The sequence below is a fragment of the Chionomys nivalis genome, chromosome 4, assembly GCF_950005125.1.
Source record: "Chionomys nivalis chromosome 4, mChiNiv1.1, whole genome shotgun sequence".
Lineage (NCBI taxonomy): Eukaryota > Metazoa > Chordata > Mammalia > Rodentia > Cricetidae > Chionomys > Chionomys nivalis.
The window spans coordinates 86,543,958-86,566,115 of record NC_080089.1 but is presented as its reverse complement, the minus strand read 5'-3'; the positions used below and the strand labels follow the sequence as shown (position 1 = coordinate 86,566,115).

Here is a 22,158-nt window from a genome sequence, read left to right as displayed (position 1 = left end):
TGCCCTCTTCTGGCCTGCAGGCATACATACAGACAGAATATTGTATACATAATAAGTAAATAAATATTTTTTAAAAAAAAAGAAATAAAGGATGAAAAGGAGGCATCCAGGTGCAAAGCAATCCACAGTACCTGGCTGAGCTACTGTGGGTTCTATCTGGTGATGGTGTCACACATCTTTAACCCCAGCGCTTCACTGGCAAAGGTAGGCAGACCTCCGTGAGTCTAGGCTGGCCTAATCTATACAACTAGTTCCAGTAAAGTCAAGGCTGCCCCGAGAATTCCAGTGTAAAAAATGTTGTGGGTTCTGAAGTGCCTCACACCTGAATTTCCACACAGCTCTCTATCTCCTTAATTTGAACTCTAGTCAGCCTGAGCTAGGCATGCTCGAACTCTGATGTGCCTATGTATTGTTGGCATTGAAATTAGAATGTTACATATAGAATGCGTTTTATTTTTTAATTTTTTTTTTACTGATTTATTAAGCTATACATTTTTCTCTGCTCCCTTCCTCTCCCCTCCCCTTCTACCCTCTTCTATGGTCTCCATGCTCTCCTTTATCTCAAGAGATCTTGTCTTTTTCTACTTCTCATGTAGATTAGATTCATGTTGTCTCTCTTAGGGTCCTCATTGTTGTCTACATTCTCTGGGATTGTGAATTGTAGGGTGATTTTCTTTGCTTTATGTCTAAAAGCCACTTATGAGCAAGTACGTATGATGTTTGTCTTTCTGGGTCTGAGTTACCTCACTCAATATGATGTTTTCTTTTTCTTTTTTTTTTTTTTTTTTTTTGGTTTTTCGAGACAGGGTTTCTCTGTGGTTTTGGAGCCTGTCCTGGAACTAGCTCTTGTAGACCAGGCTGGTCTTGAACTCACAGAGATCCGCCTGCCTCTGCCTCCCGAGTGCTGGGATTAAAGGCGTGTGCCACCACCGCCCGGCTCAATATGATGTTTTCTAGCTCCATCCATTTGCCTGCAAATCTCAAGATGTCATTATTATTATTATTATTATTGCTTTGTAGTACTCCATTGTATAAATATACCACATTTTCCTCATCCATTCTTCAGTCAAGGGGCATTTAGGTTGTTTCTAGGTTCTAGTATGATAAAAAATGCTGTGATGAACATAGTTGAGCACATGTCATTCTGGTATGATTGAGAATCTTTTGGGTATATACTCTAAAGTGGTATTGCTGGATTTGAGAAAGGTTATTTCCTAATTTTCTGAGAAATCACCATACTGATATTCAATGTGATTGTGCCAGTTTGCACTTCCACCAGCAATGCAGGAGTGTTCCCTTTGTTCCACATCCTCCCCAGTATAATTTGTCACCAGTAATTTTGATCTTTGCCATTCTTACAAGTTTATGATGGAATCTCAGTCGTGTTTTTATTTACATTTTTCTAATGGCTAAGGATGTTGAACATTTCCTTAAGTGTCTTTCAGTCATTTTAGATTTCTCTGTTGAGAATTCTCTGTTGAAGACTGTACTCCATTTCTTTTACTGTATTATTTGTTCTTTTGATGACTAATTTCTTGAGTTCATATATATATATATAATATATATATATATTATATATATATTGGGTTTGGCTTTGTTTTTATTTATTTATTAAAATTTCCACCTCCTCCCCTCCTCCCAGTTCCCTCCCACTCCCCCCACTCCTTCCCCCTCCCTCTCCAGTCCTGAGGGAAGTCAGAGTGCAAAAAAAATTGCCCATTTCCTCTTATGATTGGAGAGGTGGGGTAGGAGGGTCTTGTGGAGGGAGAGGAAAGGGAGTAGGAGGAGGGGAGGAAGTGGGAATTTGGGGGGGAAGTTTTAATAAATTTTAAAAAATTAAAAAAGAAAAAATTGTCCATTTCTTTTACATTTTCCAATTTTGTGGAGAACGGGCTTTTGTAGTAAGACTTAATGATTCTCTAAATTTCCTCAGTGTCTGTTTTGTTCCGCTTTTCATTTCTGATTTTCTTAGAGTGTTCTCTCTCTGCCTTTTGATTAGTTTGGATAGGGGTTTGTCAATCTTGTTGATTTTATCAAAGAACCAACTCTTTGCTTCATTGATTCTTTGCATTGTTTTCTGTGTCTATTTTGTTGATTTCAGCCCTCAGTTTGATTATTTCCAGTCTTCTACTCCTCCTAGGTGAGTCTGCTTCTATTTTTTCTAGAGTTTTCAGGTGTGCTGTTAAGTCTCTAATGTGAGCTTTCTCTGTTTACTTTATGTCAGCACTTAGTGCTATGAACTTTCCTCTTAGCACTGCTTTCATAGTGTCCCATAGGTTTGGGATGTTGTGTCTTCATTTTCACTGAATTCAAGAAAGACTTTAATTTCTTTATTTTTTTTTTTTTTCTTTTTCAACCCATGGGTGGTTCAGTAGTTGACTGTTCGGTTTCCATGAGTTGTAGGCTTTCTGGGGGTAGTATTGTTGTTAAATTCTAACTTTACTCCATGGTGATCTGATAAGACACAGGTAGTTACTCCAATTTTTTTGTATCTGTGGAAGTTTACTTTGTTACCAAGTATGTGATCAATTTTCGAGAAGGTCCATGAGGTGCTGAGAAGAAGGTATATTCTTTCCTGCTTGTGTGGAATGTAGCTCAAGTTTTTACACTGTCATGCCACACTATCTTTTTAAAATATATCTTTTTTTTTCTTTAAAGTGTAGTGGAAACAACACATACTAATGAAGTAGCTGTTGGTAGGCATGTACCTAGCATTTCATAACTAGAGATTTAATTATACAGAGTAACTTGTTACACATCCTTTGGCATACATACCTATACCTGTGCAGGTACCAATTTCAATAATATTAGAAATTCATCTCCCAGAGACTGCATTTAACTCAGTGGAATAAAATATTACCACTGTTCACAGCTATCTGAGGTAATTCACAGTTAATATGTTCAAAATAATGTGCCAGGATTGTACATTTCTACAAAAATGCCTTTTTTTTTTTGTTAGATTACTGGGTTTCACTGTGTATACTGAAAACATTGGGGGGCATGTTTTGCTCAAAGTTTAGGTAATAAAAATAAAAATGGGCTGTCAGTGTTGGCACACAGCTTTAATCCCAGACTTGGAAGGCAGAGACAAGTAGATAGGTGAGTTCAAGGTCAGCCTAGTCTACACAGCAAGTTTCAAGGTCAGATGGGTCTACATAGCAAGTTCCAGGACAGCAAAAGCTACCTAATAAAGAGATCCTGTCTCAAAACAAAAAAAAAAAAAAAAAAAAAAATTTAAACAAATTTTAAAAAAAATATTTATTTATTATGTATACAATATTCTGTGTGTATGCCTGCAGGCCAGAAGAGGACACCAGACCCCATTACAGATGGTTGTGAGCCACCATGTAGTTGCTGGGAATTGAACTCAGGACCTTTGGACGAACAGGCAATGCTCTTAACCTCTGAGCCATCTCTCCAGCCCCAATAAATTAAAATTTTACATACATTAGTAGAAAATGTGTGTATGAGTCTTTTACGTTTCATATTTAAAACAATATGATCTTGCAGTGGCATTTAGTGTAATAATCCCTTTCAAAATGTTATGTGCTGAGTAAGACCTGGTCCACTGTGTGGTGGTGATGACAAGTGAATGAACTTCTGCTCGATGATGCTGACAGGAGGGAAGCAGTAACCGGATCAAGGGAAAATGCCACAAAAGAAATTAATGTTAATCTTAATCAGTCTCATAATTTTGCACTATTTTAAATGTGGGACCAAAGCACATTTGCTGTTTCTCTATACATAGCTTGCTCCCTTTCCAACTCTTCATCATGTTGCAAAACAGCAAAGTAAACCCACAGTAGACGCAAAAATGATAAACCTACCTACCTACTCTTCAATTTTCAACCTAAAAAAGAAACCGTCATCAAAATATGTAGGGGAAGCCCAGCCCAAGGGGACGTGTTCGCCTTGGGCTAATGTTTATGTATAAATCTGGTGAGTGTGAGCACCGCTGGTCCTCTTTTTGTACTTTCTGCTCATCGCTGGATCCCTGGTGTTGTAAGCTATTCCCTCATTAAAGTTTACTATTTCTTATTAAGCTAACCTGGTTATTACACCACATCTTTTTGGTGCTCTAACGCGGGGCTTTTTGCCTCCGCCCCTGAGCGGGCCCCGGGGCGCAGGCTTGAACTTTAGATTGAGAGAGCTGCCCGGGTCTCAGCCGCTGGTGCGCACTACACTCTCTTCCTGAGGGCTGCTACTGATTGAGAGCAGGCCCCGACCGTCCTAGTTTGTTCCCCCTATCTCGCGGCTCACTGCCTGGGTCCTATCTTCCAGGCACTTGCAAGCAAATTTCACAGCGGGCTCCCGGCCCAGTTGCCAGGCGCCCCACAGCTGTGTGCTAAACACAGCCCCGCCTGATTTTCCCAGCTCTTGCGACCGAGCGCAGATACAGGTAACTAGGGCCCGAGCCTGCTAACCCCTCCCCGCCTATCTCGGCTGAGTTTGCAGTACAGCTGAGGCTCAGCGGATCCAGTACCGTCTGATTTTACCCAAGAGGGCGTGTTCGCCTTAGACTAATGTTTACGTATAAAAATAAATTTAATTTCCTGAAAAAGTTCTAAACATCAAGTGTTTCATTAAGCAATAGGAAATGACAGGGCACACTATTTGTCATGATATTTATTATATTAGCTGTATGGATTATCACATCACAGTTAACGGATCTCTAACAAAGTTCTAACCGAGGTGGGTATTCAGTGCTTCTTAAGCAATGTATCAGAACCCTGGCCTCTACCCAGGAGCTGACAACCAGCAGCTCCCAACATCCAGTTAAGTAAACAAGAATGTCTCCAGACTTAGTCAAATGTATCCTCGAAGACTGTATCACCACTCATGTTTTAAGCTTGAATACTCAAACATTTGCTGTAAAAGTAGTTAATGTTTAGCATGACCCATATTCATATGTATAATATATACATTGGTAAGTCTCTCTTCATTACAATTTCTTATAAAAATGAAAACACTATAAAAATATTTGGCAATTATCTAATTTATTTCTTCAGTGAGATACCCCTGCATGATAAAAAGCATTCCCAAAAATGATTCATTGTAATTTTCTTTCACAATTGATTCTTCTAGAATTAACCTAGAAATGAAGAATGACAAGGCAGGCTTCTCTTCTGTAGGAATGTGCTGATAAAAAGTTATTCACATCCCTCAGAAAGATTCCTTGTATTCATAAAATGAATTGTCAAGAATGATCTGTTAGTAATGCAATGAGAACAGATCACACTTGGGGAAACTAAACATTATATTTATTTCACACTAATGTGCCAGGCATAAAGGACAAAAAAAGGAGGAAAGATCACTGTTTCTTCAAACAATTCTTAAATCCCAATAAATTTCTTCCACCTTTATTTGCAAGAATGTCCTTAGGGTCACCTTCGCTTTTCTTTGACACAAACTGGAAAAAAAACTGCCTGCTGTTTTTTGGGTTGCCATCAGTGAGTTCATAGTGTCCCGGCAGAGCTCACTTAACTTGTAAGGGCTACGGTGGCGGCAGAGAATTGCAGACTATGTCCAGAGATAAGAAAATGGTCTCTGCGGGACATGTGGCCACTCTGCTACTCAGCATTATTTCTTTGTTCACATTTTGTGATGTATGTCAACGCTTAATTTCTAGATGGTCTTGATGTTCTTCCATGCCATAAGACTTCCCTTAGATTATACTGTCTGATGCTTGCCTAGCTGTAATTCACGGGCTTCCAATAGTATCAGAGGCTTTCCTCTCTCCAGGGGGTTCTCTAATGCATGCTGTGGAGAATTTCTACTAGAAAGCTCACAATAACCCTATTCCCAGAGATCTTCCTCACAGGACTATTTCATATTTAACAAGCAGTGACTTCCAGATAATTTTCCAATGGTTACATTTCTTGAAGAGATTTTTGCCATTGTGGACTTTCTCAAGCATATTAAGGCATGAATGATGCCAAAATGGTTTTCAACTTTAATTATATTCATAGATTTTTCTCAATTATGTTATAAAAAGTATTTACCACACTCATGGCTTTCACTGAGTTCCTCTCCAGTATGAGTTATCTCAAATATACTGAAGAAAAACATGTTTAAAACTTCTATATTCTTTTACATTCACGTTTCCTCCTATGTAAATACTTAGATGCATTCCAAGTTTAGATCTGTAGTGTGGGACATTTTTCCACATGTATTAGATTTATTAAAATTTCCTCGTGTGGGTTTTCTCATAACATGTTAAGGGTGAGTTCTGGTGGGACTCCCCCTCACAACCATTCCTAATTCTGTCAGCCCTGTGTAGGGCCTCTCATGTTAACTGAAAGCTGTTCTGCAGAAAGAACATCTGCCCCACTCACTCAAGGGAATTCCTGGAGTACTGCAAAACTTCTGAGACTTAAACGTCAGGCAAACATCTTTCTGTACCCATCCCCATCATACATCCTGATGTCTGTGAGTTCTCTGATGCCTAATTAGGTTTGATTTCTGTGAAAACGTTTTTCTGCATACAATACATTCATAGGGTTTCTTCCCAGAATGAATCAACTCATGTACAATGAGAGATGATTTGTAGCCAAACATTTTCCCACACTGACTGCATTCATAGGGCTTTTCACCTGTGTGAATTCTATAATGCTTACTGAGGACTAACTTCCACTGAAATGTTTTCCCACACTTAGTACATTCATAGGGTTTCTCACCTGTATGAATTATCTGATGTTTGTTGAGATATGACTTGTTTTGAAAGGCTTTGCCACACTGTTTACATTCATATGGTTTCTCACCTGTGTGAACTTTCTGATGAGTTTTGAGGTATGATTTATTTTGAAAGGCTTTTCCACATTCTTTACATTTGTGTAATTTCTCGCTGTTGTGGATTCTCTGATGCCTCCTGAGGTCTGACTTTTGGTAAAAGGCTTTTCCACACTCGTTGCATGCATAGGGTTTCTCACCAGTGTGAGTTCGAAGGTGCATGTTGAAGTATGATCTGTTATGGAAGGTTTTTCCACATTCTTCACATTCATATGGTTTATCTCTCTTGTGAGTTCCCTGATGCAATTTGAGGTATGACTTCTTTAGAAACGCTCTTCCACAGTCCTGACATTTGTATGGTTTCTCACCTGTGTGAGTTCTCTGGTGCATTTTGAGGTACCACTTATGCTGGAAGGCTTTACCACACTCACAACATTCAAAGGGTTTCTCACCAGTGTGAGTTCTCTCATGTACAACAAGGGCTGACTTTTGCCTGAAGCTTTTATCACATTTACTACATCCATAGGGCTTTTCTCCTGTGTGAATCCTCTGATGAGTAGTAAGGGAGGATTTAGTGCTAAAGAGTTTCTCACACAGAATACATACATGGGCTTTCTTCTGGTCATGTGTCCTCTGATGAACTGAAAGGTCTAATTTGCTAGTAAAGGTTTTCTTTCTTTTAAGGCATTCACAAGGTTTGCTCCCTGAGTATGTTTTTTGATGTTCAGTGAGGTTACATGTTTTACCAAAAGTTGCCTTCCCTACCTTAACCATGACATCCGACTCAACAGAGACTTGTTCATATTCATTATGCTTATACAAAGTCAGTCCCATTTGAAGTCTGTTAGATGGAGTAATTCTTCTCAGTACTTTTGCCTCCTTTGTATCTTTTCCTTTTCCACTGTCTTCAAAATCCTGCTGCCCAGTTTGAATCTTGGAATGTTGACCAAATTGCTCAGGACACCTGAGGGATTTCCCTGCTACACCACAGTCACTATATTGCTTTAAAGTGTATATGCCATGAGACTCAGAAGGAAGACATGTATTCTCATATACATTCAACTCCTCAGGCTTCACTCCTGAACATTCTCTATTATTTACAACAAAATTTGAAATTTTCATGGAGCAAAAATAAAAAGTGTTTTCTAATCCATCTGTTTCCTCAGTTGCTCTATTGTGGCTATTGGCAGTAACTTGCCATAAATGTCTGTCTTCACATTTCTGGTTGGTCTCAACTGTGCCATCCACATTGTAGAAGCCTAAAAGGACCAAAAAAATTTTTTTTCTGTAAATTACACTTTAGGTTTTCTAGTGGAATTCTCATGCTCATGCCAAGAAATTTTTTCCTATGCTACTAGCATAATGATTCATTAAGATCATATTAAGTACTAGTTTATAAACTTTATTTATTCTTTTGATATAACATACTGAAACACACTGATAGATTAACATATTTTTCCTCACTTTATTTTATTTTTGTGAAGCAATATTTTGTTAAAATATCCACCAATTTCTATGACCTTTTCTTTCTGGCATTCTCTTTTTTCTGGTCTAAAAGGGGCAATAATTTCTACCTCTTCTTTGCAGATTATGAGAAAAGCCCAATAGGCTGCCTCCTAACCTGAGGTCTCCCTTATGGCCATGTGTTTACATCTTTGTTTGTTTAGAGTTTATTACTTCAGGAGTGATCATGGATTATGAGTTTTCAAACATGAGAGTCCTTTCTTTCCACTTCCACACACAACAGATGTCAGTAATTGAGGTCTTAATTGAACAACATGTCCTGCTCTTTTCAGAATCAGAATAAATACAAGGAAACTCATGCCCACCACCACCCTGGAGAAATGAGCATGCTGTCAGTTCTAAAATGTCTGGCTACTTGTGATATCAAGAGTTTTGACATTCACCTCCAAATTGCTGATACACCCTCCTATGTCTGATAATCCATAGATTCTCAAGGATGTTATCATGTTTACAGAAACTTTACTTCTTTTAGTTTCATAGAAGATGGAATGTTCTGCCATTTCTCATTATCTTTGTTGCTTTAGAATGAGAGAAAGAAAATAGATGGAAGTGCTGCATTCAAACTATAATCCCCATTAAAAAAAAAAAAACCAGCTTGAGTTCTTCAATATGAAAACTTGTTTCACTTCTCGATTCTTTCTCATGTGGAAACACCCCTCCTATGCTGGACCCTCCTTATGGCTTCTTAGATCATGCCTCACACGCCTTAACTTGTAGGTCTTCCTGGATTTTATCATCAACTACCCAAGTGAAATACTCTATAACTTTAAACACCATCTGTTACTCATTCTACTCTGGTTCAACATTACAAACAGTTGTTTGTGACTCCTTAGTGTAAATAAACTTATCTGTCTTTTATCAAAATATTAATTCCATGAAGTAAGGATATTATTTTTACATTTTTATCAATGAACAAAAATAAAATGACCAGCACTTGAAATCTGTCTCATTAAAATGTGCTAAAAGGATAGGGCTAGGGGGCTGGAGTGATGGCTCAGAGGTTAAGAGCACTGGCTGCTCTTCCAGAGGTCCTGAGTTCAATTCCCAGCAACCACATGGTGGCTCACAACCATCTGTACTGAGATCTGGCGCCCTCCTCTGGCGTGCGGGCATACATCGAGACAGAATGTTGTATACATAATAAATAAATAAATATTTAAAAAAAAAAAAAAAGGATAGGGCTAGAGAGATGGCTCAGTGGTTAAGAGCACTGACTGCTCTCCCAGAGGACCAAGGTTCAATTCCCAGTACCCATGTGGCAGCTCACAGCTGTGTGTAACTCCAGTTCCAGGGGATCCGATACCTTTACACCAATGCACATAAGATAAATTTAAATAATTTATTTTTAAATGTGCTAAAACATAGCTTATGCTGGAGAGGATGTGGAATAAGGGGAACATTAATCCATTGCTGGTAGGAATGCAAACTTCTATAACCACTTTGGAAATCAATGTGGCGGTTTCTCAGAAAATTGGGAGTCAACCTACCTCAGGATCCAACAATACCACTCTTGGGAATATACCCAAGAGATGCCCTATCATACAACAAAAGCATTTGTTCAACTATGTTCATAGCAGCATTATTTGTAATAGCCAGAACCTGGAAACAACCTAGATGCCCTTCAACAGAAGAATGGATAAAGAAAGTGTGGCACATTTACACATTAGAGTACTACTGAGCGGTAAAAAACAATGACATCTTGAATTTTGCATGCAAATGGATGGAATTAGATAACACTATCCTGAGTGAGGTAACTCAGACCCAAAAATATGTACTCACTCATTAGTGGATTCTAGCCATAAACAAAGGACATTGAGCCTATAGTTCAGATCCTAGAGAAGCTAAGTAATAAGATGAACCCAAAGAAAAACATATATAGACCCACCAGGAAATTGGAAACAGGCAAGATCACCTGACAAAATTTGGGAGTATGGGGGGGGGAGTAAAAGGAAGGGGAGAGGGAGAGGGGAAGAGGAAGGGAGAAGGGAAGGGTTGGGGAGAGCTTGAGGGAATGGTATAGTTGAGATGGAGGAAGGACAGATATGAGAGCAAGGAAAAAGATATTTTGATTGAGGTAGCCATTTTGGGGTTAGCAAGAAACCTGGCTCTAGAAAAATTCCCAGGAATCCAGCTAGGACCCTAAGCAATAGAGGAGAGAGTGCCTGAACAGGTCTTGCCCTGTAGTCAGACTGATGAATGTCTTAAATACCACCATAGAACCTTCGTCCAAAAACAGATGGAAACAGAGGCAGAGAACCACATCAGAGCACTAGACTGAGCTCCCAAGGTCCAGTTGAAGAGTGGAAGGAGTGAGAATATGAGCAAGAAAGTCAAGACCATGATGGGTTCACTCACTGAGACAATGTGCCTGAGCTAATGGGAGCTCACCAACCCCAAATAGACTGGGAATGAACAAGCATGGGTTCAAACTAGTCCCTCTGAATGTGGTTGACAGTTGGGGCAGACTGAAGGGTCAATGACAATGGCACTGGGATTTGTGTCTACTCCATATACTGGCTTTTTGGGATCCTATTCTCTTTGGATGTATACCTTGCTCAACCTAGATGTAGTAAGGAGGGCCTTGGACTTTCCACAGGGCAGACTGCCTTGCCCTCTCTTAAGACTGGAGGGGGTTGGGGGGAGGATCTGTGAAGGGAGTGGGAGGAGGGGAGGAAGTAGAAATTTGGATTGGTATTTTTTAAGTAATAAAATAAAATAATAATAAAAAAAGAAAGAAAAATCACAAAAAAAAATGTGCTAAAACAAAAAACACATGAAAAAAAATGTCTGAAAACAAAATCCCCATGAGACTGGCGTTTAAGAGGCAACTGAAACAATGGAAAAAGGAAGTACCAGAGACAACATCAAATAACAGAAGTCAACAATTAGACTTCAGGGGTAAATCTTAGAAAATTTTCGTCAAATTGAAAGGTAGGAACATATTCAAGAGAATTCTTTTTGTAGACTATGTTTTCTTGTAGACTTCACTGAACAAGTCTGAGCCCTCAAATATGGAACTTAGGATAAATTAGTAAAATGGCCAACCTGTGCTAGACATGAACTCCCCATTCATGAGTACCAACTAACCTGACATACTCTGGTTTGTAGATTCGTCTGCTGTCCATGGCTCTGCTCCCTGTTCCAATCTGAAGATTAACTCAGGTTTAGGGCTGCATTGTCCTGTTAATTAGAAATAATGTAGGACTTAGAAAATTATGCTAATAAGGTTCTTTGAAGAAAGACAAAACCAGGTTTTAGGATCTATGCACCAAAAATACAAATGTGGACCTTTCACTAGAGAGCAGTGAACAGTCATGGAACCCGTGGCCCAGCACCGTATCCCTGAACAGCTTTACATCTCACATTTGCTCACATATTCACTGCAGTGAAATGGCTGACTCCTTAGACTTACGTACCCAGTGACACCAGGCTGCTGTATGTCTCCAGCATCACATTCCTGTACAGCACCCTCTGAGCATCATCGAGATTCTGCCACTCCTCCCAGGTGAACTTCACAGTGACATCCTCAAATGACACCAAATCCTGTAACAGCACATTCCTCCTCAATTACTCTATGCTTATAAATAGGAACCTGAGGTCTCCTAAAGAGCGAAAGGCTTTCATGTGCACTTTACATTATAATTTGTCTTGCTTATGTAGTGGAGAAAAATAAACATCAAAGAACTATACTAAGGTTATTGATTTATTAATGGACTACAATAATTACCTTATAGATTAAAACCTTAACTGTTGGAATAAGAGAACCCAGGCCATTCAGGTAACCAGGCTTTAACCACATAGGGCTGTACGTGAGACATGAACACATGTAGGCCTCGCTCTGCCTCCTAGGGGTTGGAGGCAGCCTGCCTACTGTTATGCTGTATGGGTCATGCAATAATATTCCCTACGCCCCAAAGAAAGAGTAACCCTTCTCACTAAGTTTTACATGCCCTACTCCCTACCTCAATCATGCATCAAAAGTCTATGTTTTTTTGTTTGTTTGGTTTTTTGTTGTTGTTTTTTGGTTTTTCGAGACAAGGTTTCTATGTGTAGCTTTGGAGTCTGTTCTGGCACTAGCTTTGGAGACCAGGCTGTCCTTGAACTCACAGAGATCCGCCTACCTCTGCCTCCCAAGTGCTAGGATTAAAGGCGTGCACCACCACTGTCTGGCTCAAAAGTCATATGTTAACCAAACCTGCTTTGTGCAAGACCTCCCCTTCCTCAGAAACATTTGAAAGTTTAACCTTTGCTTCACTTGGCATGGCTGAAACTCCCCTTCAGAACCCTGTCTTAGCCACACAAGCAACCACACACCACACTAATAGTCTTATAGCCTTATACATATTATCATATGTAGGTGGATGAACCTGTACTGTGATAACAGGAAAACACAAACCTGAAGGAACTGGTCACGGAGTGAGTGACTCTGCAGCTACGTATCTTTAATAGTTTCTTTCTTTTTTTTTTTTTCTTTTTCAAAGCAGGGTTTTCCTGTGAAGGTCTGGCTGTCCTGGCGCTATCTATTCACTATATAGTTCAGACTAGCTTAGAACTCAGAACTGAGTGCTGGAATTAAAGGCGTGTGCCACCGCCCAGCTTGACATCTAGACTAATTTCAATGCTAAGTGCAAGTCAGAGGGGCAGCAGGTGGCAACTGGCATTCAGGAGGTCAGCCCGGCAGGAAGCAGAGCTCTGATGAGTGAATCTCAGATGGGCAAGGCCCCAAGGGCTTTGGCCCCATAATGTCTCTTGCTACTGCTGTGCCTTTACATGTTTGCTGCTGCCATTTTTCTCTGGCATTTGGCATGGTGTGAATGGGCAGGGGGAAATCCCCACTGCCTTTAATGTAGTGTGATTATCTCATGGAAATATCCTGTTCTGCTGGGCATTTTCCCCTGAGGACTATTATGAGATGATTTCCTCCTAAGCTCTACTGTTTAACTGAAGCAGTGATTTTAAACAATAATAGTGTTAGTTTAAATAGGATTTTGATGATTGATATATACTATATATATATATTAATAAATATAGTAAGGGATTATAATTTATTAAAATAGTAGGGAAACTATTAAAGGAAAAAGCAAGATATGGTGTAGCCCCTACCTCTGATAAAGCAGGGGCTGCAAAGAACAGAAAATATCCACACTGCTACTTTCTCTTGAAGAGCCATACAGACTATGACTTAGGTTAATGATTAAGAAAAACAACTGAGTCCCAAAAGCCCAGCTAGCTCAAATTCTTTTAATCTTTATGTTGGGAGATGTGTTCACAGGTTTCGGTGTGCATCATAGCTAAAACAAAGCTTTAACAAATGACTTAAGGTTAGGTTAAAATGTTTTTGTTAATGCCTTTGAGGTAAAAAAATATATATCTTGGAAAACAATTTAAAGACATACTTTATTAATTAGTTCACCAATTTTGTGGCTTCCCCTTCAATCTCTGAGCTGCTGGACACTGGTCCTCCTGGCAGCAATAGCTAAGTTTTGGCCCTGTCCCTCACTGGCTACAACACTAGGGAGAACTGGTCCTGCACCTCACCTGCGCAGCACAATAGAGCTGATCCTGTCGGCAGGGTGCAGGTGAGCTGGTCCTGAAGTCATGAGAGTGGGAGAGTTGATCCTGCCCCCCTCATCTGCCATGCAGTGGTGTGGCGAAGGAAAGATGCCCTCCCCCCCTCTTGGCACCTGCGGCAGACAAGAGAGTTGATCCTGCACCTCTCCTAGGCAGCACAGTAGAGCTGACCACGTTGATGGGGTCATGGATGAGCCACCACAAGAACTTGAAAATGGGAGATCTGGCCCTGCTCCTCATCTAGCACACAGTGGCATGGGTAAGGAAGAGATTTACACACACACACACACACACACACACACACACACACACACACACAGCATCTCACTGCCTGTGGCAGGTGGGAGAGCAGGCCCTGAGGTCATGAGAGCAGGAGAACTAGCCCTGTGCCTCACCAGCTGCATCACTCAGAGAACAGGCCCTCCATCTCACCTGGGCAGCACAGCAGAGATGAAAGCATGAGCGTGGGAGAGCTGGCCCTGTCCTCTCTGCCACGCGGTGTAGCGGGCAAGGGAAAGATTCCCTCGGCTCCTCACTCCTTGCCACCTTCAGCAGGCAACAAAACTGACCCTACCTACACCTCACATGGGGAGGACAAGAAACCCTGCTGATGCCTGCACAAGTGAGCTGGCCCCAAGAATGTGAGCATGGGAAATATAGCCCCACCCTTCATCTGCCATATTGGGAGAGATGCCCTACCCACCAACCCTTGCCTGTGACAGGAAGAAGAGCTGGCCCTGTCCCTCACCATCTGCAGCACTTGAGAGAGTGGCCCCTGAATTTCACTCACTCGGGCAACATAGTACAATTGGCCCTGGTGGTGTAGGTGTGGGTGAGCTATCGCTAGGCACGTGAGAGCAGGAGAACCACCCCACCCTTTGTTGCTTGCTACAAAGGATGAACTAGCCAGGGCAGTGCTAGAGCAGTGAGGATGATGGTGAGTTGGCAGGCTGACCAATCCAGCAACCACCCAGACCCAGAATCAGGGCTATAAGTTGGTCCATCCCTAACTCTCTGGGTAAATATCACTTACCAAAATTAAATCAAGACCAGATAAGCAAATTAAATACACCTATAACTGCTAAAAAAAAATTAGAAACAGACATCAAAAGTCTCACAACCAAAAAAAGCCCAGGACCAGATGGTTTCAGCTCAAAATTGTTTCAGCTCAGAATTCTACAAGATTTTCAAAGAAGAACTAATACCAATACTCCTCAAATTGTTCCATACAATAGAAACAGAAGGAACATTGCCGAACTCTTTTTATGAGGCTACAATTTCCCTGATACCCAAACCACATAAAGACATAACATCTTGAAATCTGCAGGCAAATAGATGGAGCTAGAAAACATCATATTAAGTGAGTTCACTCAGACCCAGAAAGACAAATATCCTATATACTCACTCATAAGTGGCTTTTAGACATAAAACAAAGAAAACCAGCCTACAATTCACAATCCCAGAGAACCTAGACAACAATGAGGACCCTAAGAGACATACATGTATCTAATCTACATGGGAAGTAGAAAAAGACAAGATCTCCTGAGTAAATTGGAAGCATGGGGATCATGGGAGAGGGTTGAAGGGGAGGGGAGAGAAAGGGAGGGGAGCAGAGAAAAATATATAGCTAAATAAGATCAATTTTAAAAGCTTAAAAAAAATAAAAAATAAGTTGGTCCATCCCATCATTCACCCCATCTATGATCTGCTGGAGGACGTGAAGAGGCCAGTCTTATAGATCCAAAGCTGCAGGATCTGCACAGCACAGAGCAACAACAGAATATCTAAGTAGAGTCCCAGTGAGGGCCCAGTGTCGATAATGTAGCAGAAACCAGAGGCTCCATGACCTCTGACTCTTGATGTGTCTCTGACTCTTCATGACCTGACCTTTGATGACTCTGACTCTTCATGACCTCTGACTTGCAATGAACACTTGCAAGTAAAGATATATGGACTAACAGGTATACTGTGTGACTCAATATGCCACATGACTGCTTCCACAATGAGATTTTTCTTTCCATTCCTTTTAAAATTTATTTGGGGGAGGAAGGGGCAGGTTGTAAGGGCAGAGAGCAGATATGAAGGAACGGGGAGATGAATGGGATTGAGATGCATGATATGAAATCCACAAATAATTAATAAAAAGTTTTTAAAAAGAGAGAGACAGAAGGAAAGAAAAAAAGGCAAGGAAGGTAGGAGAGTAGAAATGGGGACAGTTCAGGGCATAGTTCATAATAGGTAAATGCTTAATGTTCATGGGACACAGGGTTCAAGCCCCAATGTATACAAACACACAAATTAAAAGTAAAAAGAGTCTGAGTATTTGGCTGACATTAGTGAAAAAAAGATTGCAAATGGAGCCATTTGCTAGAGAAAAAGAATATCAGTTGAGAGACTTGCAAGATCCGGAGAACAGAATGAAGACACATGAAGCATGGCCCTGGACTAGGCTTCCAGCAAAGAACTGTCCTGGCTGTCTAATGGGCATATACGCCCAAGTCAGCATACACAGGGCAGCCCTACATCCCACCACCCTGGTCCTCTCCTGAGTGCTGGATGAGTGTGGACGGGAGGTTAACAGGCGCTCGACCATGACCCCATCCAGTTCCACAACTGGAAAAGCTTCGTGGTGGAAATGACAGTGATCCAAGATATTTTCAACCTGGGAGAAATATGAATAATGTACAGCAACAAGAAAAACCACAATTTCTTAATTGTTGCCATAATTACTACTAATAGAAGTTGAAGTGGAATTCTCTCCATAAATTTGGCCAGGTCTTATTGATGGTCAGACTATAAATAAAATAGCAATATGTAACCAAGTGGGGAATAAACAAAACAACTCACCACATATTCATTCATGATGTCTTTAAGTTGCTTGTTTGTGGTTTTGCCCTTGAAAACACACAGGTGATTCCAGAAGCACAGTTGAGAAAAGGAGACCAGGACAGAGTCATGAGAGTGAAAGGGTAGCCATGGTCTGGTCCTCGATTCTCCGCTCAAAACACTATGCAATTAGCTGAAAAAGAAGAAGAAAAAAAATTGTAAGAAAATTTCCTAGGGACTGGAGAGATGGAGAGGGGCTGGAGAGAAGGCTGCTCTTCCAGAAGACCCAGGTTCAATTCCCAGCACCCACATGGTAGCTCACAACTGTCTGTAACTCCAGTTCCAAGAGATCTGAAGCCCTCGCACAGACATACACGCAGGCCAAACACCAATGCACACAGAAATAAATAAATCTTAAAAAAAAAAAAAAAAGCAAAAGAAAATAGTCTCATCTATAAGAAAGTGCAACAAAGATACCATTGACAATGGGCTCACAAGTACACTCAGAGCCATTACACATGAAAGCTATGGCTGAATTCATGAGCACTAACATCAGCAAATAATGAACAATTTGGTAGCAATTAACATTCCCTTCCAAAAGTACTTAATAACTGAAACCAGAGAAATTATGTTTTCCCTATCATTAACACAGAAATGCACCTGTTACATGAAATATTCTATAATCCACCCAAATGGGCTCCATATAAGCACTTCCTCTACATTACTTCTTCCTTCATATAGCTCATTTCCATGGAAAATATGCAGATTGCAAGATTTTTTTTTTTTTTGCCCATGCTTATACAGGATAAAAAAACAATGAACATTTCTTATAGGGCATTGATTGCTACAGTAATGTTTCCAAATGGGGCATCTCCACGTATCCACACCCCCATTTACTTCCCATGATTACTATGAGCCATTTGACTCATTTGACCAAGTGAACCCAGTAAATATGAAGACAACCTAAGCTTGAAAAGTGTTTCCTGCTGAGCGGTGGTGGCGCACGCCTTTAATACCAGCACTTGGGAGGCAGAGGCAGGTGGATCTCCGTGAGTTCGAGGTCAGCTTGATCTACAAGAGCTAGTTCCAGGACAGCCAGGGCTACACAGAGAAACCCTGTCTCACAAAAAAAAAAAAAAAAAAAAGTATTTCCTGCCTAGTACTTACCTACTAGGCACAGGTGTGCTGTGAAGAGCTTTGGTGCCAGCTTGATGAAAATAGAGCTCTGAGAAGACTCAGCAGGAACCACTAAATGTGGACAGAACACCCTGAATGAAGCAGTCTCAAAGCACGATGACTCAAACCTCATTCGTCACTGAAGGCAGGAAAATACAGAAACTTCCCAATGGAGACCAGTCCAGATATCGACCTACAGAAATGTGAAAAAAAATTAAATTGTTCTTTAAAGCAATATTTTTGTTGATATGTTGTACAAGAAAGGCTTAAACATTTAATGATTTAGAATTCAATTATTTTAAAATATAATAGGAAATAGTTTCCAAGTATGACAAACACAATAAAAAGTATTCTGTAGCCAGATACCTAAGGTTTGAAAATCACAGTAAGAATAGCTGAAGTCGCCGGGCGGTGGTGGCGCACGCCTTTAATCCCAGCACTTGGGTGGCAGAGGCAGGTGGATCTCTGGAGTTTGAGGCCAGCCTGGTCTACAGAGTAGTTCCAGAACAGGCTTCAAAGCTACACAGAGAAACCCTGTCTCAAAAAACCAAAAAAGAAAAGAATCCTGAAGTCACATGATTGAAGCAAGTGGTATCTGGCTACAAAGAGAACGCCTAAGCGTTTAAACAGAAAGGCCGCCACTCTCATGTGAGTGTGGCGTTCTGTAGTGTTTACATGTATAGCTTTAGAGCCTAAGTCTCATGTGATCTCATTTTTCATTTTACAAAACTGAGACTGCTTCCTATTATTTTCATTCTTATGAATTTTGGTTAACAGAGTACTAGTATTAAATAAAACACTTCTGTTTTTAACCTTTAAGGTTCTACAATGTACAGAATGTATTGATGGTAACAAGGCTAGGAAACTTAAGACAAGGTATATGGAAAGTGTTTGAAAACTGGTCACCTTGTTCTGTGGTAAAGCATTTGTGGATCATACTCAGACACTAGATTTCAACACCAAGAACAGAAGCACACAAATCTAAGACACATATACATGGTAACTAGAAATCAGTATTAGGAAAAAACACAAACATTAGTTTTTGTTAACTGCATGGTAAACAGATATACATGCAGACAATATACTCAGACATACAAGATTAATTGAAAGAGCTCGCACACTGGAAACATTGAGGGAAGAGGAAAGGAAAGGTAAACTAACCGACCACTGATTCTGCCCAGGTGTGACAGGGCTCCTCCACACTAGATCACAACTTCCAGATACAACAAATATTTCCCAGGCCCTTGCTGATCTTTTTCAACTAAGCTGGTAGAAGAAAGCTAACCTCACTCAGCCTTCTGAAGAGGATCAAGCCCCTACCACCCATATATTGATAGCTTCTGGGAAGGTGGTAGCTTTGCCCAGAAATTGTTCTAAGCAATGGGGTCAGCAGCTGCTTAGGTCACGCAAAGCTACGAGTTGCGCCTACACTCTGCCTCCGCTCCAGTGCACTAGTTCATTCACAGTAGATCTTGCCTGCTGTGGAGCAGGTCCCTATTAGAGAACCTTCACAGGGCTGAGACTGTTCGCATGCCCCATTACACAGCTGGAATTGCATCCACGGCAGCTCTTGCTTAACTCCCTAGACATGTACACTGCCTTATGTGGACTCATCTTCACACATCCTGTATCACATGCACACAAAGAATCCCCCTCTGGCTGAACAAGTATATCCCTGCCTCCGACCCCACCCACAGCTCATCAGCCTAGGAGGCAGATGGTACTAGGTCACTGCCCAGCTTGCAGCTCTGTTGCATTACACTCAATAAACACGCTTCCTATTCTGGTCCAAAGGGCAAATTCATTCACAGCTCAGCAATCCTTCCCCCTTCAGGCCACCAACATAGTAGGCTGAGCATTAGGGTAACGAGGAAGGAATCGGTAGTCCAGATGGACCACTGCTCTGTTCTGAAACGTGAATGTGTCATGGTGTACAGGTAACTTTCAATTATGCCATCTCTGCCATGAAGATAAGGACAGACCCTGTTAATCGAAGTAAGTTTTAGTCAGAGGGGCTATATCACAAGGTCCTGCTGTTCTGTAGAGTTAGGCTGCAGCAGTCTAAGGCCTGGACCCAGAGCTAATTCCCTACCAGGACCCAGCACTTACTTCCTGGTCTCTTATTAAATGTTTTCCTCCACACTAGCCTGATGGAGTTCCTACTGATGAAACGCTCTCCTTCAGAACCTGAAACCTCCTACTTTATTCCCAAGAAAATGTTCTTATTTCAATACTTGAATCTTCTGAGAGACCTTCTTGTCTCTGGTGACTTACAAAAAAACAAAACCTTCTGAGACAGTGGTTCTCAACCTTCCTAATGCTGCAACCCTTTAATACAGTTCCTCATGTCATGGTGACCTCCAACCATAAAATTATCGTCGTTGCTACTTTATAACTGTAATTATGCTACTGTTATAAATCATAATGTAAATATCTGATAGGCAGGATGTCTAATATGCCACCCTTGTGAAAGGGTCGTTTGACCCATAGGTTGAGAATCGCTAAGAACTCAAACCTAGAGTGCCAAGCAGGCCATTGTCAAGCCCAAAAAAAGTCATTTCGTGAAGAGACAGGAAATTTAACGAATACAATTACCAATACGCGACAAGATCTACAGTCACTACGTGAGAATTTCCCCAGGAATTTCGGGTCAACTCATTAGGACAACAAATACCCTTTTTCCGGACCGACTGTGGGTCCTGTTAAGTTGGGAGCGTAGGTCCCAGTCCCTCGCACCTATCCCAGCCCCCAGGCCTGGTCTGGACTTCAAATCCCAGCAGGTCGGGTCCTGACTCCTCTCTGGGGGTGGGGTCAGGACACTTTTTCCCCAGGGTACTCAAATGATCACCCCCCCCCAAAAAAAAAGAAGAACACGTGGTCTCCCTTTCTTCCTCCCCGGGGTCGTTCCTGGGAGCCAACCGAGAGCGCAGAGCTTCCATTAAAGCTGGATATTTCTTGATTTGGCTTGTTTTGATTTGGCTTGATTGGGAATTTTTGCGTCGTCAGGGAGCTAATATTAAAAAATATTCCTAACAGCCCCCCCCCCTTCTCGCTCCAGCACTGTAGTGTCAACTTACACTTTCCCAAGCTCGCAGTTTGGGATTTCTGGGTCATTCTAGTAAAAATTCCCGGTTCTGTAGTCTGGTCTCCTACCCCCAACCCCGCCTCAAAAAAAAAAAAAAAGAGAGCCACACAGGTAACAGCAGGATTCATCACTGGCAGCAAGGACTGGAATGTGGGCTCACACCGCAGCCCGCTCCCCCAACTCCCAGCCCGGCAATCTAAAGACACGCACCGCGCTCACCCCCAAGTCGCCATCTTGGGCTCTCACCTCCTTGGCAGAGCTTCTGTAACGGCCCTCTGTTGGGGTCACAGACCCGGACACCTCCTAGGGCAGTCTTCTGACCAGCAACCGTGAAAGCACTGTCCAGGTCGTCTGGTCCGAGTGGGCACGGTGGGTCCCGCAGTCTCCCTCCAGACCCGCCGGCCTGCCCTCGCACTGCGTCTCAGTCCCACCAAGAGCCACCTGTATTTCTGCTTCCAGCGAGCAAAGAGGTTCGGGTCCCGCTTCCGAGGATCGCGACTGTCCCCTTCCTTCTTCGCACCCTCTCCAGGAAGCCGACACCAAACTCGCAGCCCGAGAGATTGCGTCAGCACAACACCAGGCCGCGATTTTCTAAGCCATAGTTCCCACGAGAGTGCTGCACAGAAGAGCCTACCAAGGCCAGAACCTAGCTGTTTACCTGAGCCCCGGAGGGATGGCCTCGTAGGTGAGGGACTACATTACCCATGAGCCTCTGAGTAACTATGGCAAGTGGAAAAGGACACTTCCCTCCAAATCCATACTCGTAATTACCAGGAATAGCGGATTTCTGAATAGGTACCAACGATGTGACATTCCTTCACCTTTCTCTCATTCGAACCCCAGGTGTCTCAAAGCAGTATAGAACCTGAGAAGGAACCTCCAGTGTACTCATTATAGAAACAGACCAATTATCTCTGTGGGAGACACTGAAAAAAATCGGTGTGATATTGTGGGATATTCACCAGGGAAGACTGCTTTCTATAGGTTTAAACCAATAGAAAGTCTTTATAATCCGGCTGGCGACTACCCTGAGGGTTCAGAATCCCAGTGATACCCCGAGTCTTCCTCGGGGTGAGATTTAAGCACAAAAACCATGTCCTGAGTTACTTCAGTTAACAAGAATAGTTACCCAGAAGAACTACAGAAGCCAAAAACAAAGGTTAGTACATTTAAAGACTTTCCCATAACTATGGGCTTTGATAAATTAGGCCTTTGTTTTAGGTTTGTCAGGCGGTGTCGTCTACGTG

General features: G+C 41.6%; 1 protein-coding gene across 1 annotated transcript in view; it reads right to left on the bottom strand.

Moving 5' to 3' along the window:
- LOC130873550 (tripartite motif-containing protein 43B-like) overlaps positions 1-21,575 on the bottom strand; it is a 36,381-nt gene extending 14,806 nt beyond the window's left edge. The window contains exons 1-4 of the mRNA XM_057768390.1: positions 21,158-21,575; positions 17,818-18,019; positions 16,672-16,843; positions 11,341-11,433 (exon numbers count right to left, since the gene is read on the bottom strand). Of these exons, the coding sequence (XP_057624373.1) occupies positions 11,341-11,378 (38 nt within the window). The 5' untranslated portion in view covers positions 11,379-11,433; positions 16,672-16,843; positions 17,818-18,019; positions 21,158-21,575. The remainder of the gene's footprint in view (positions 1-11,340; positions 11,434-16,671; positions 16,844-17,817; positions 18,020-21,157) is intronic.
- Positions 21,576-22,158: the final 583 nt, after the last annotated feature.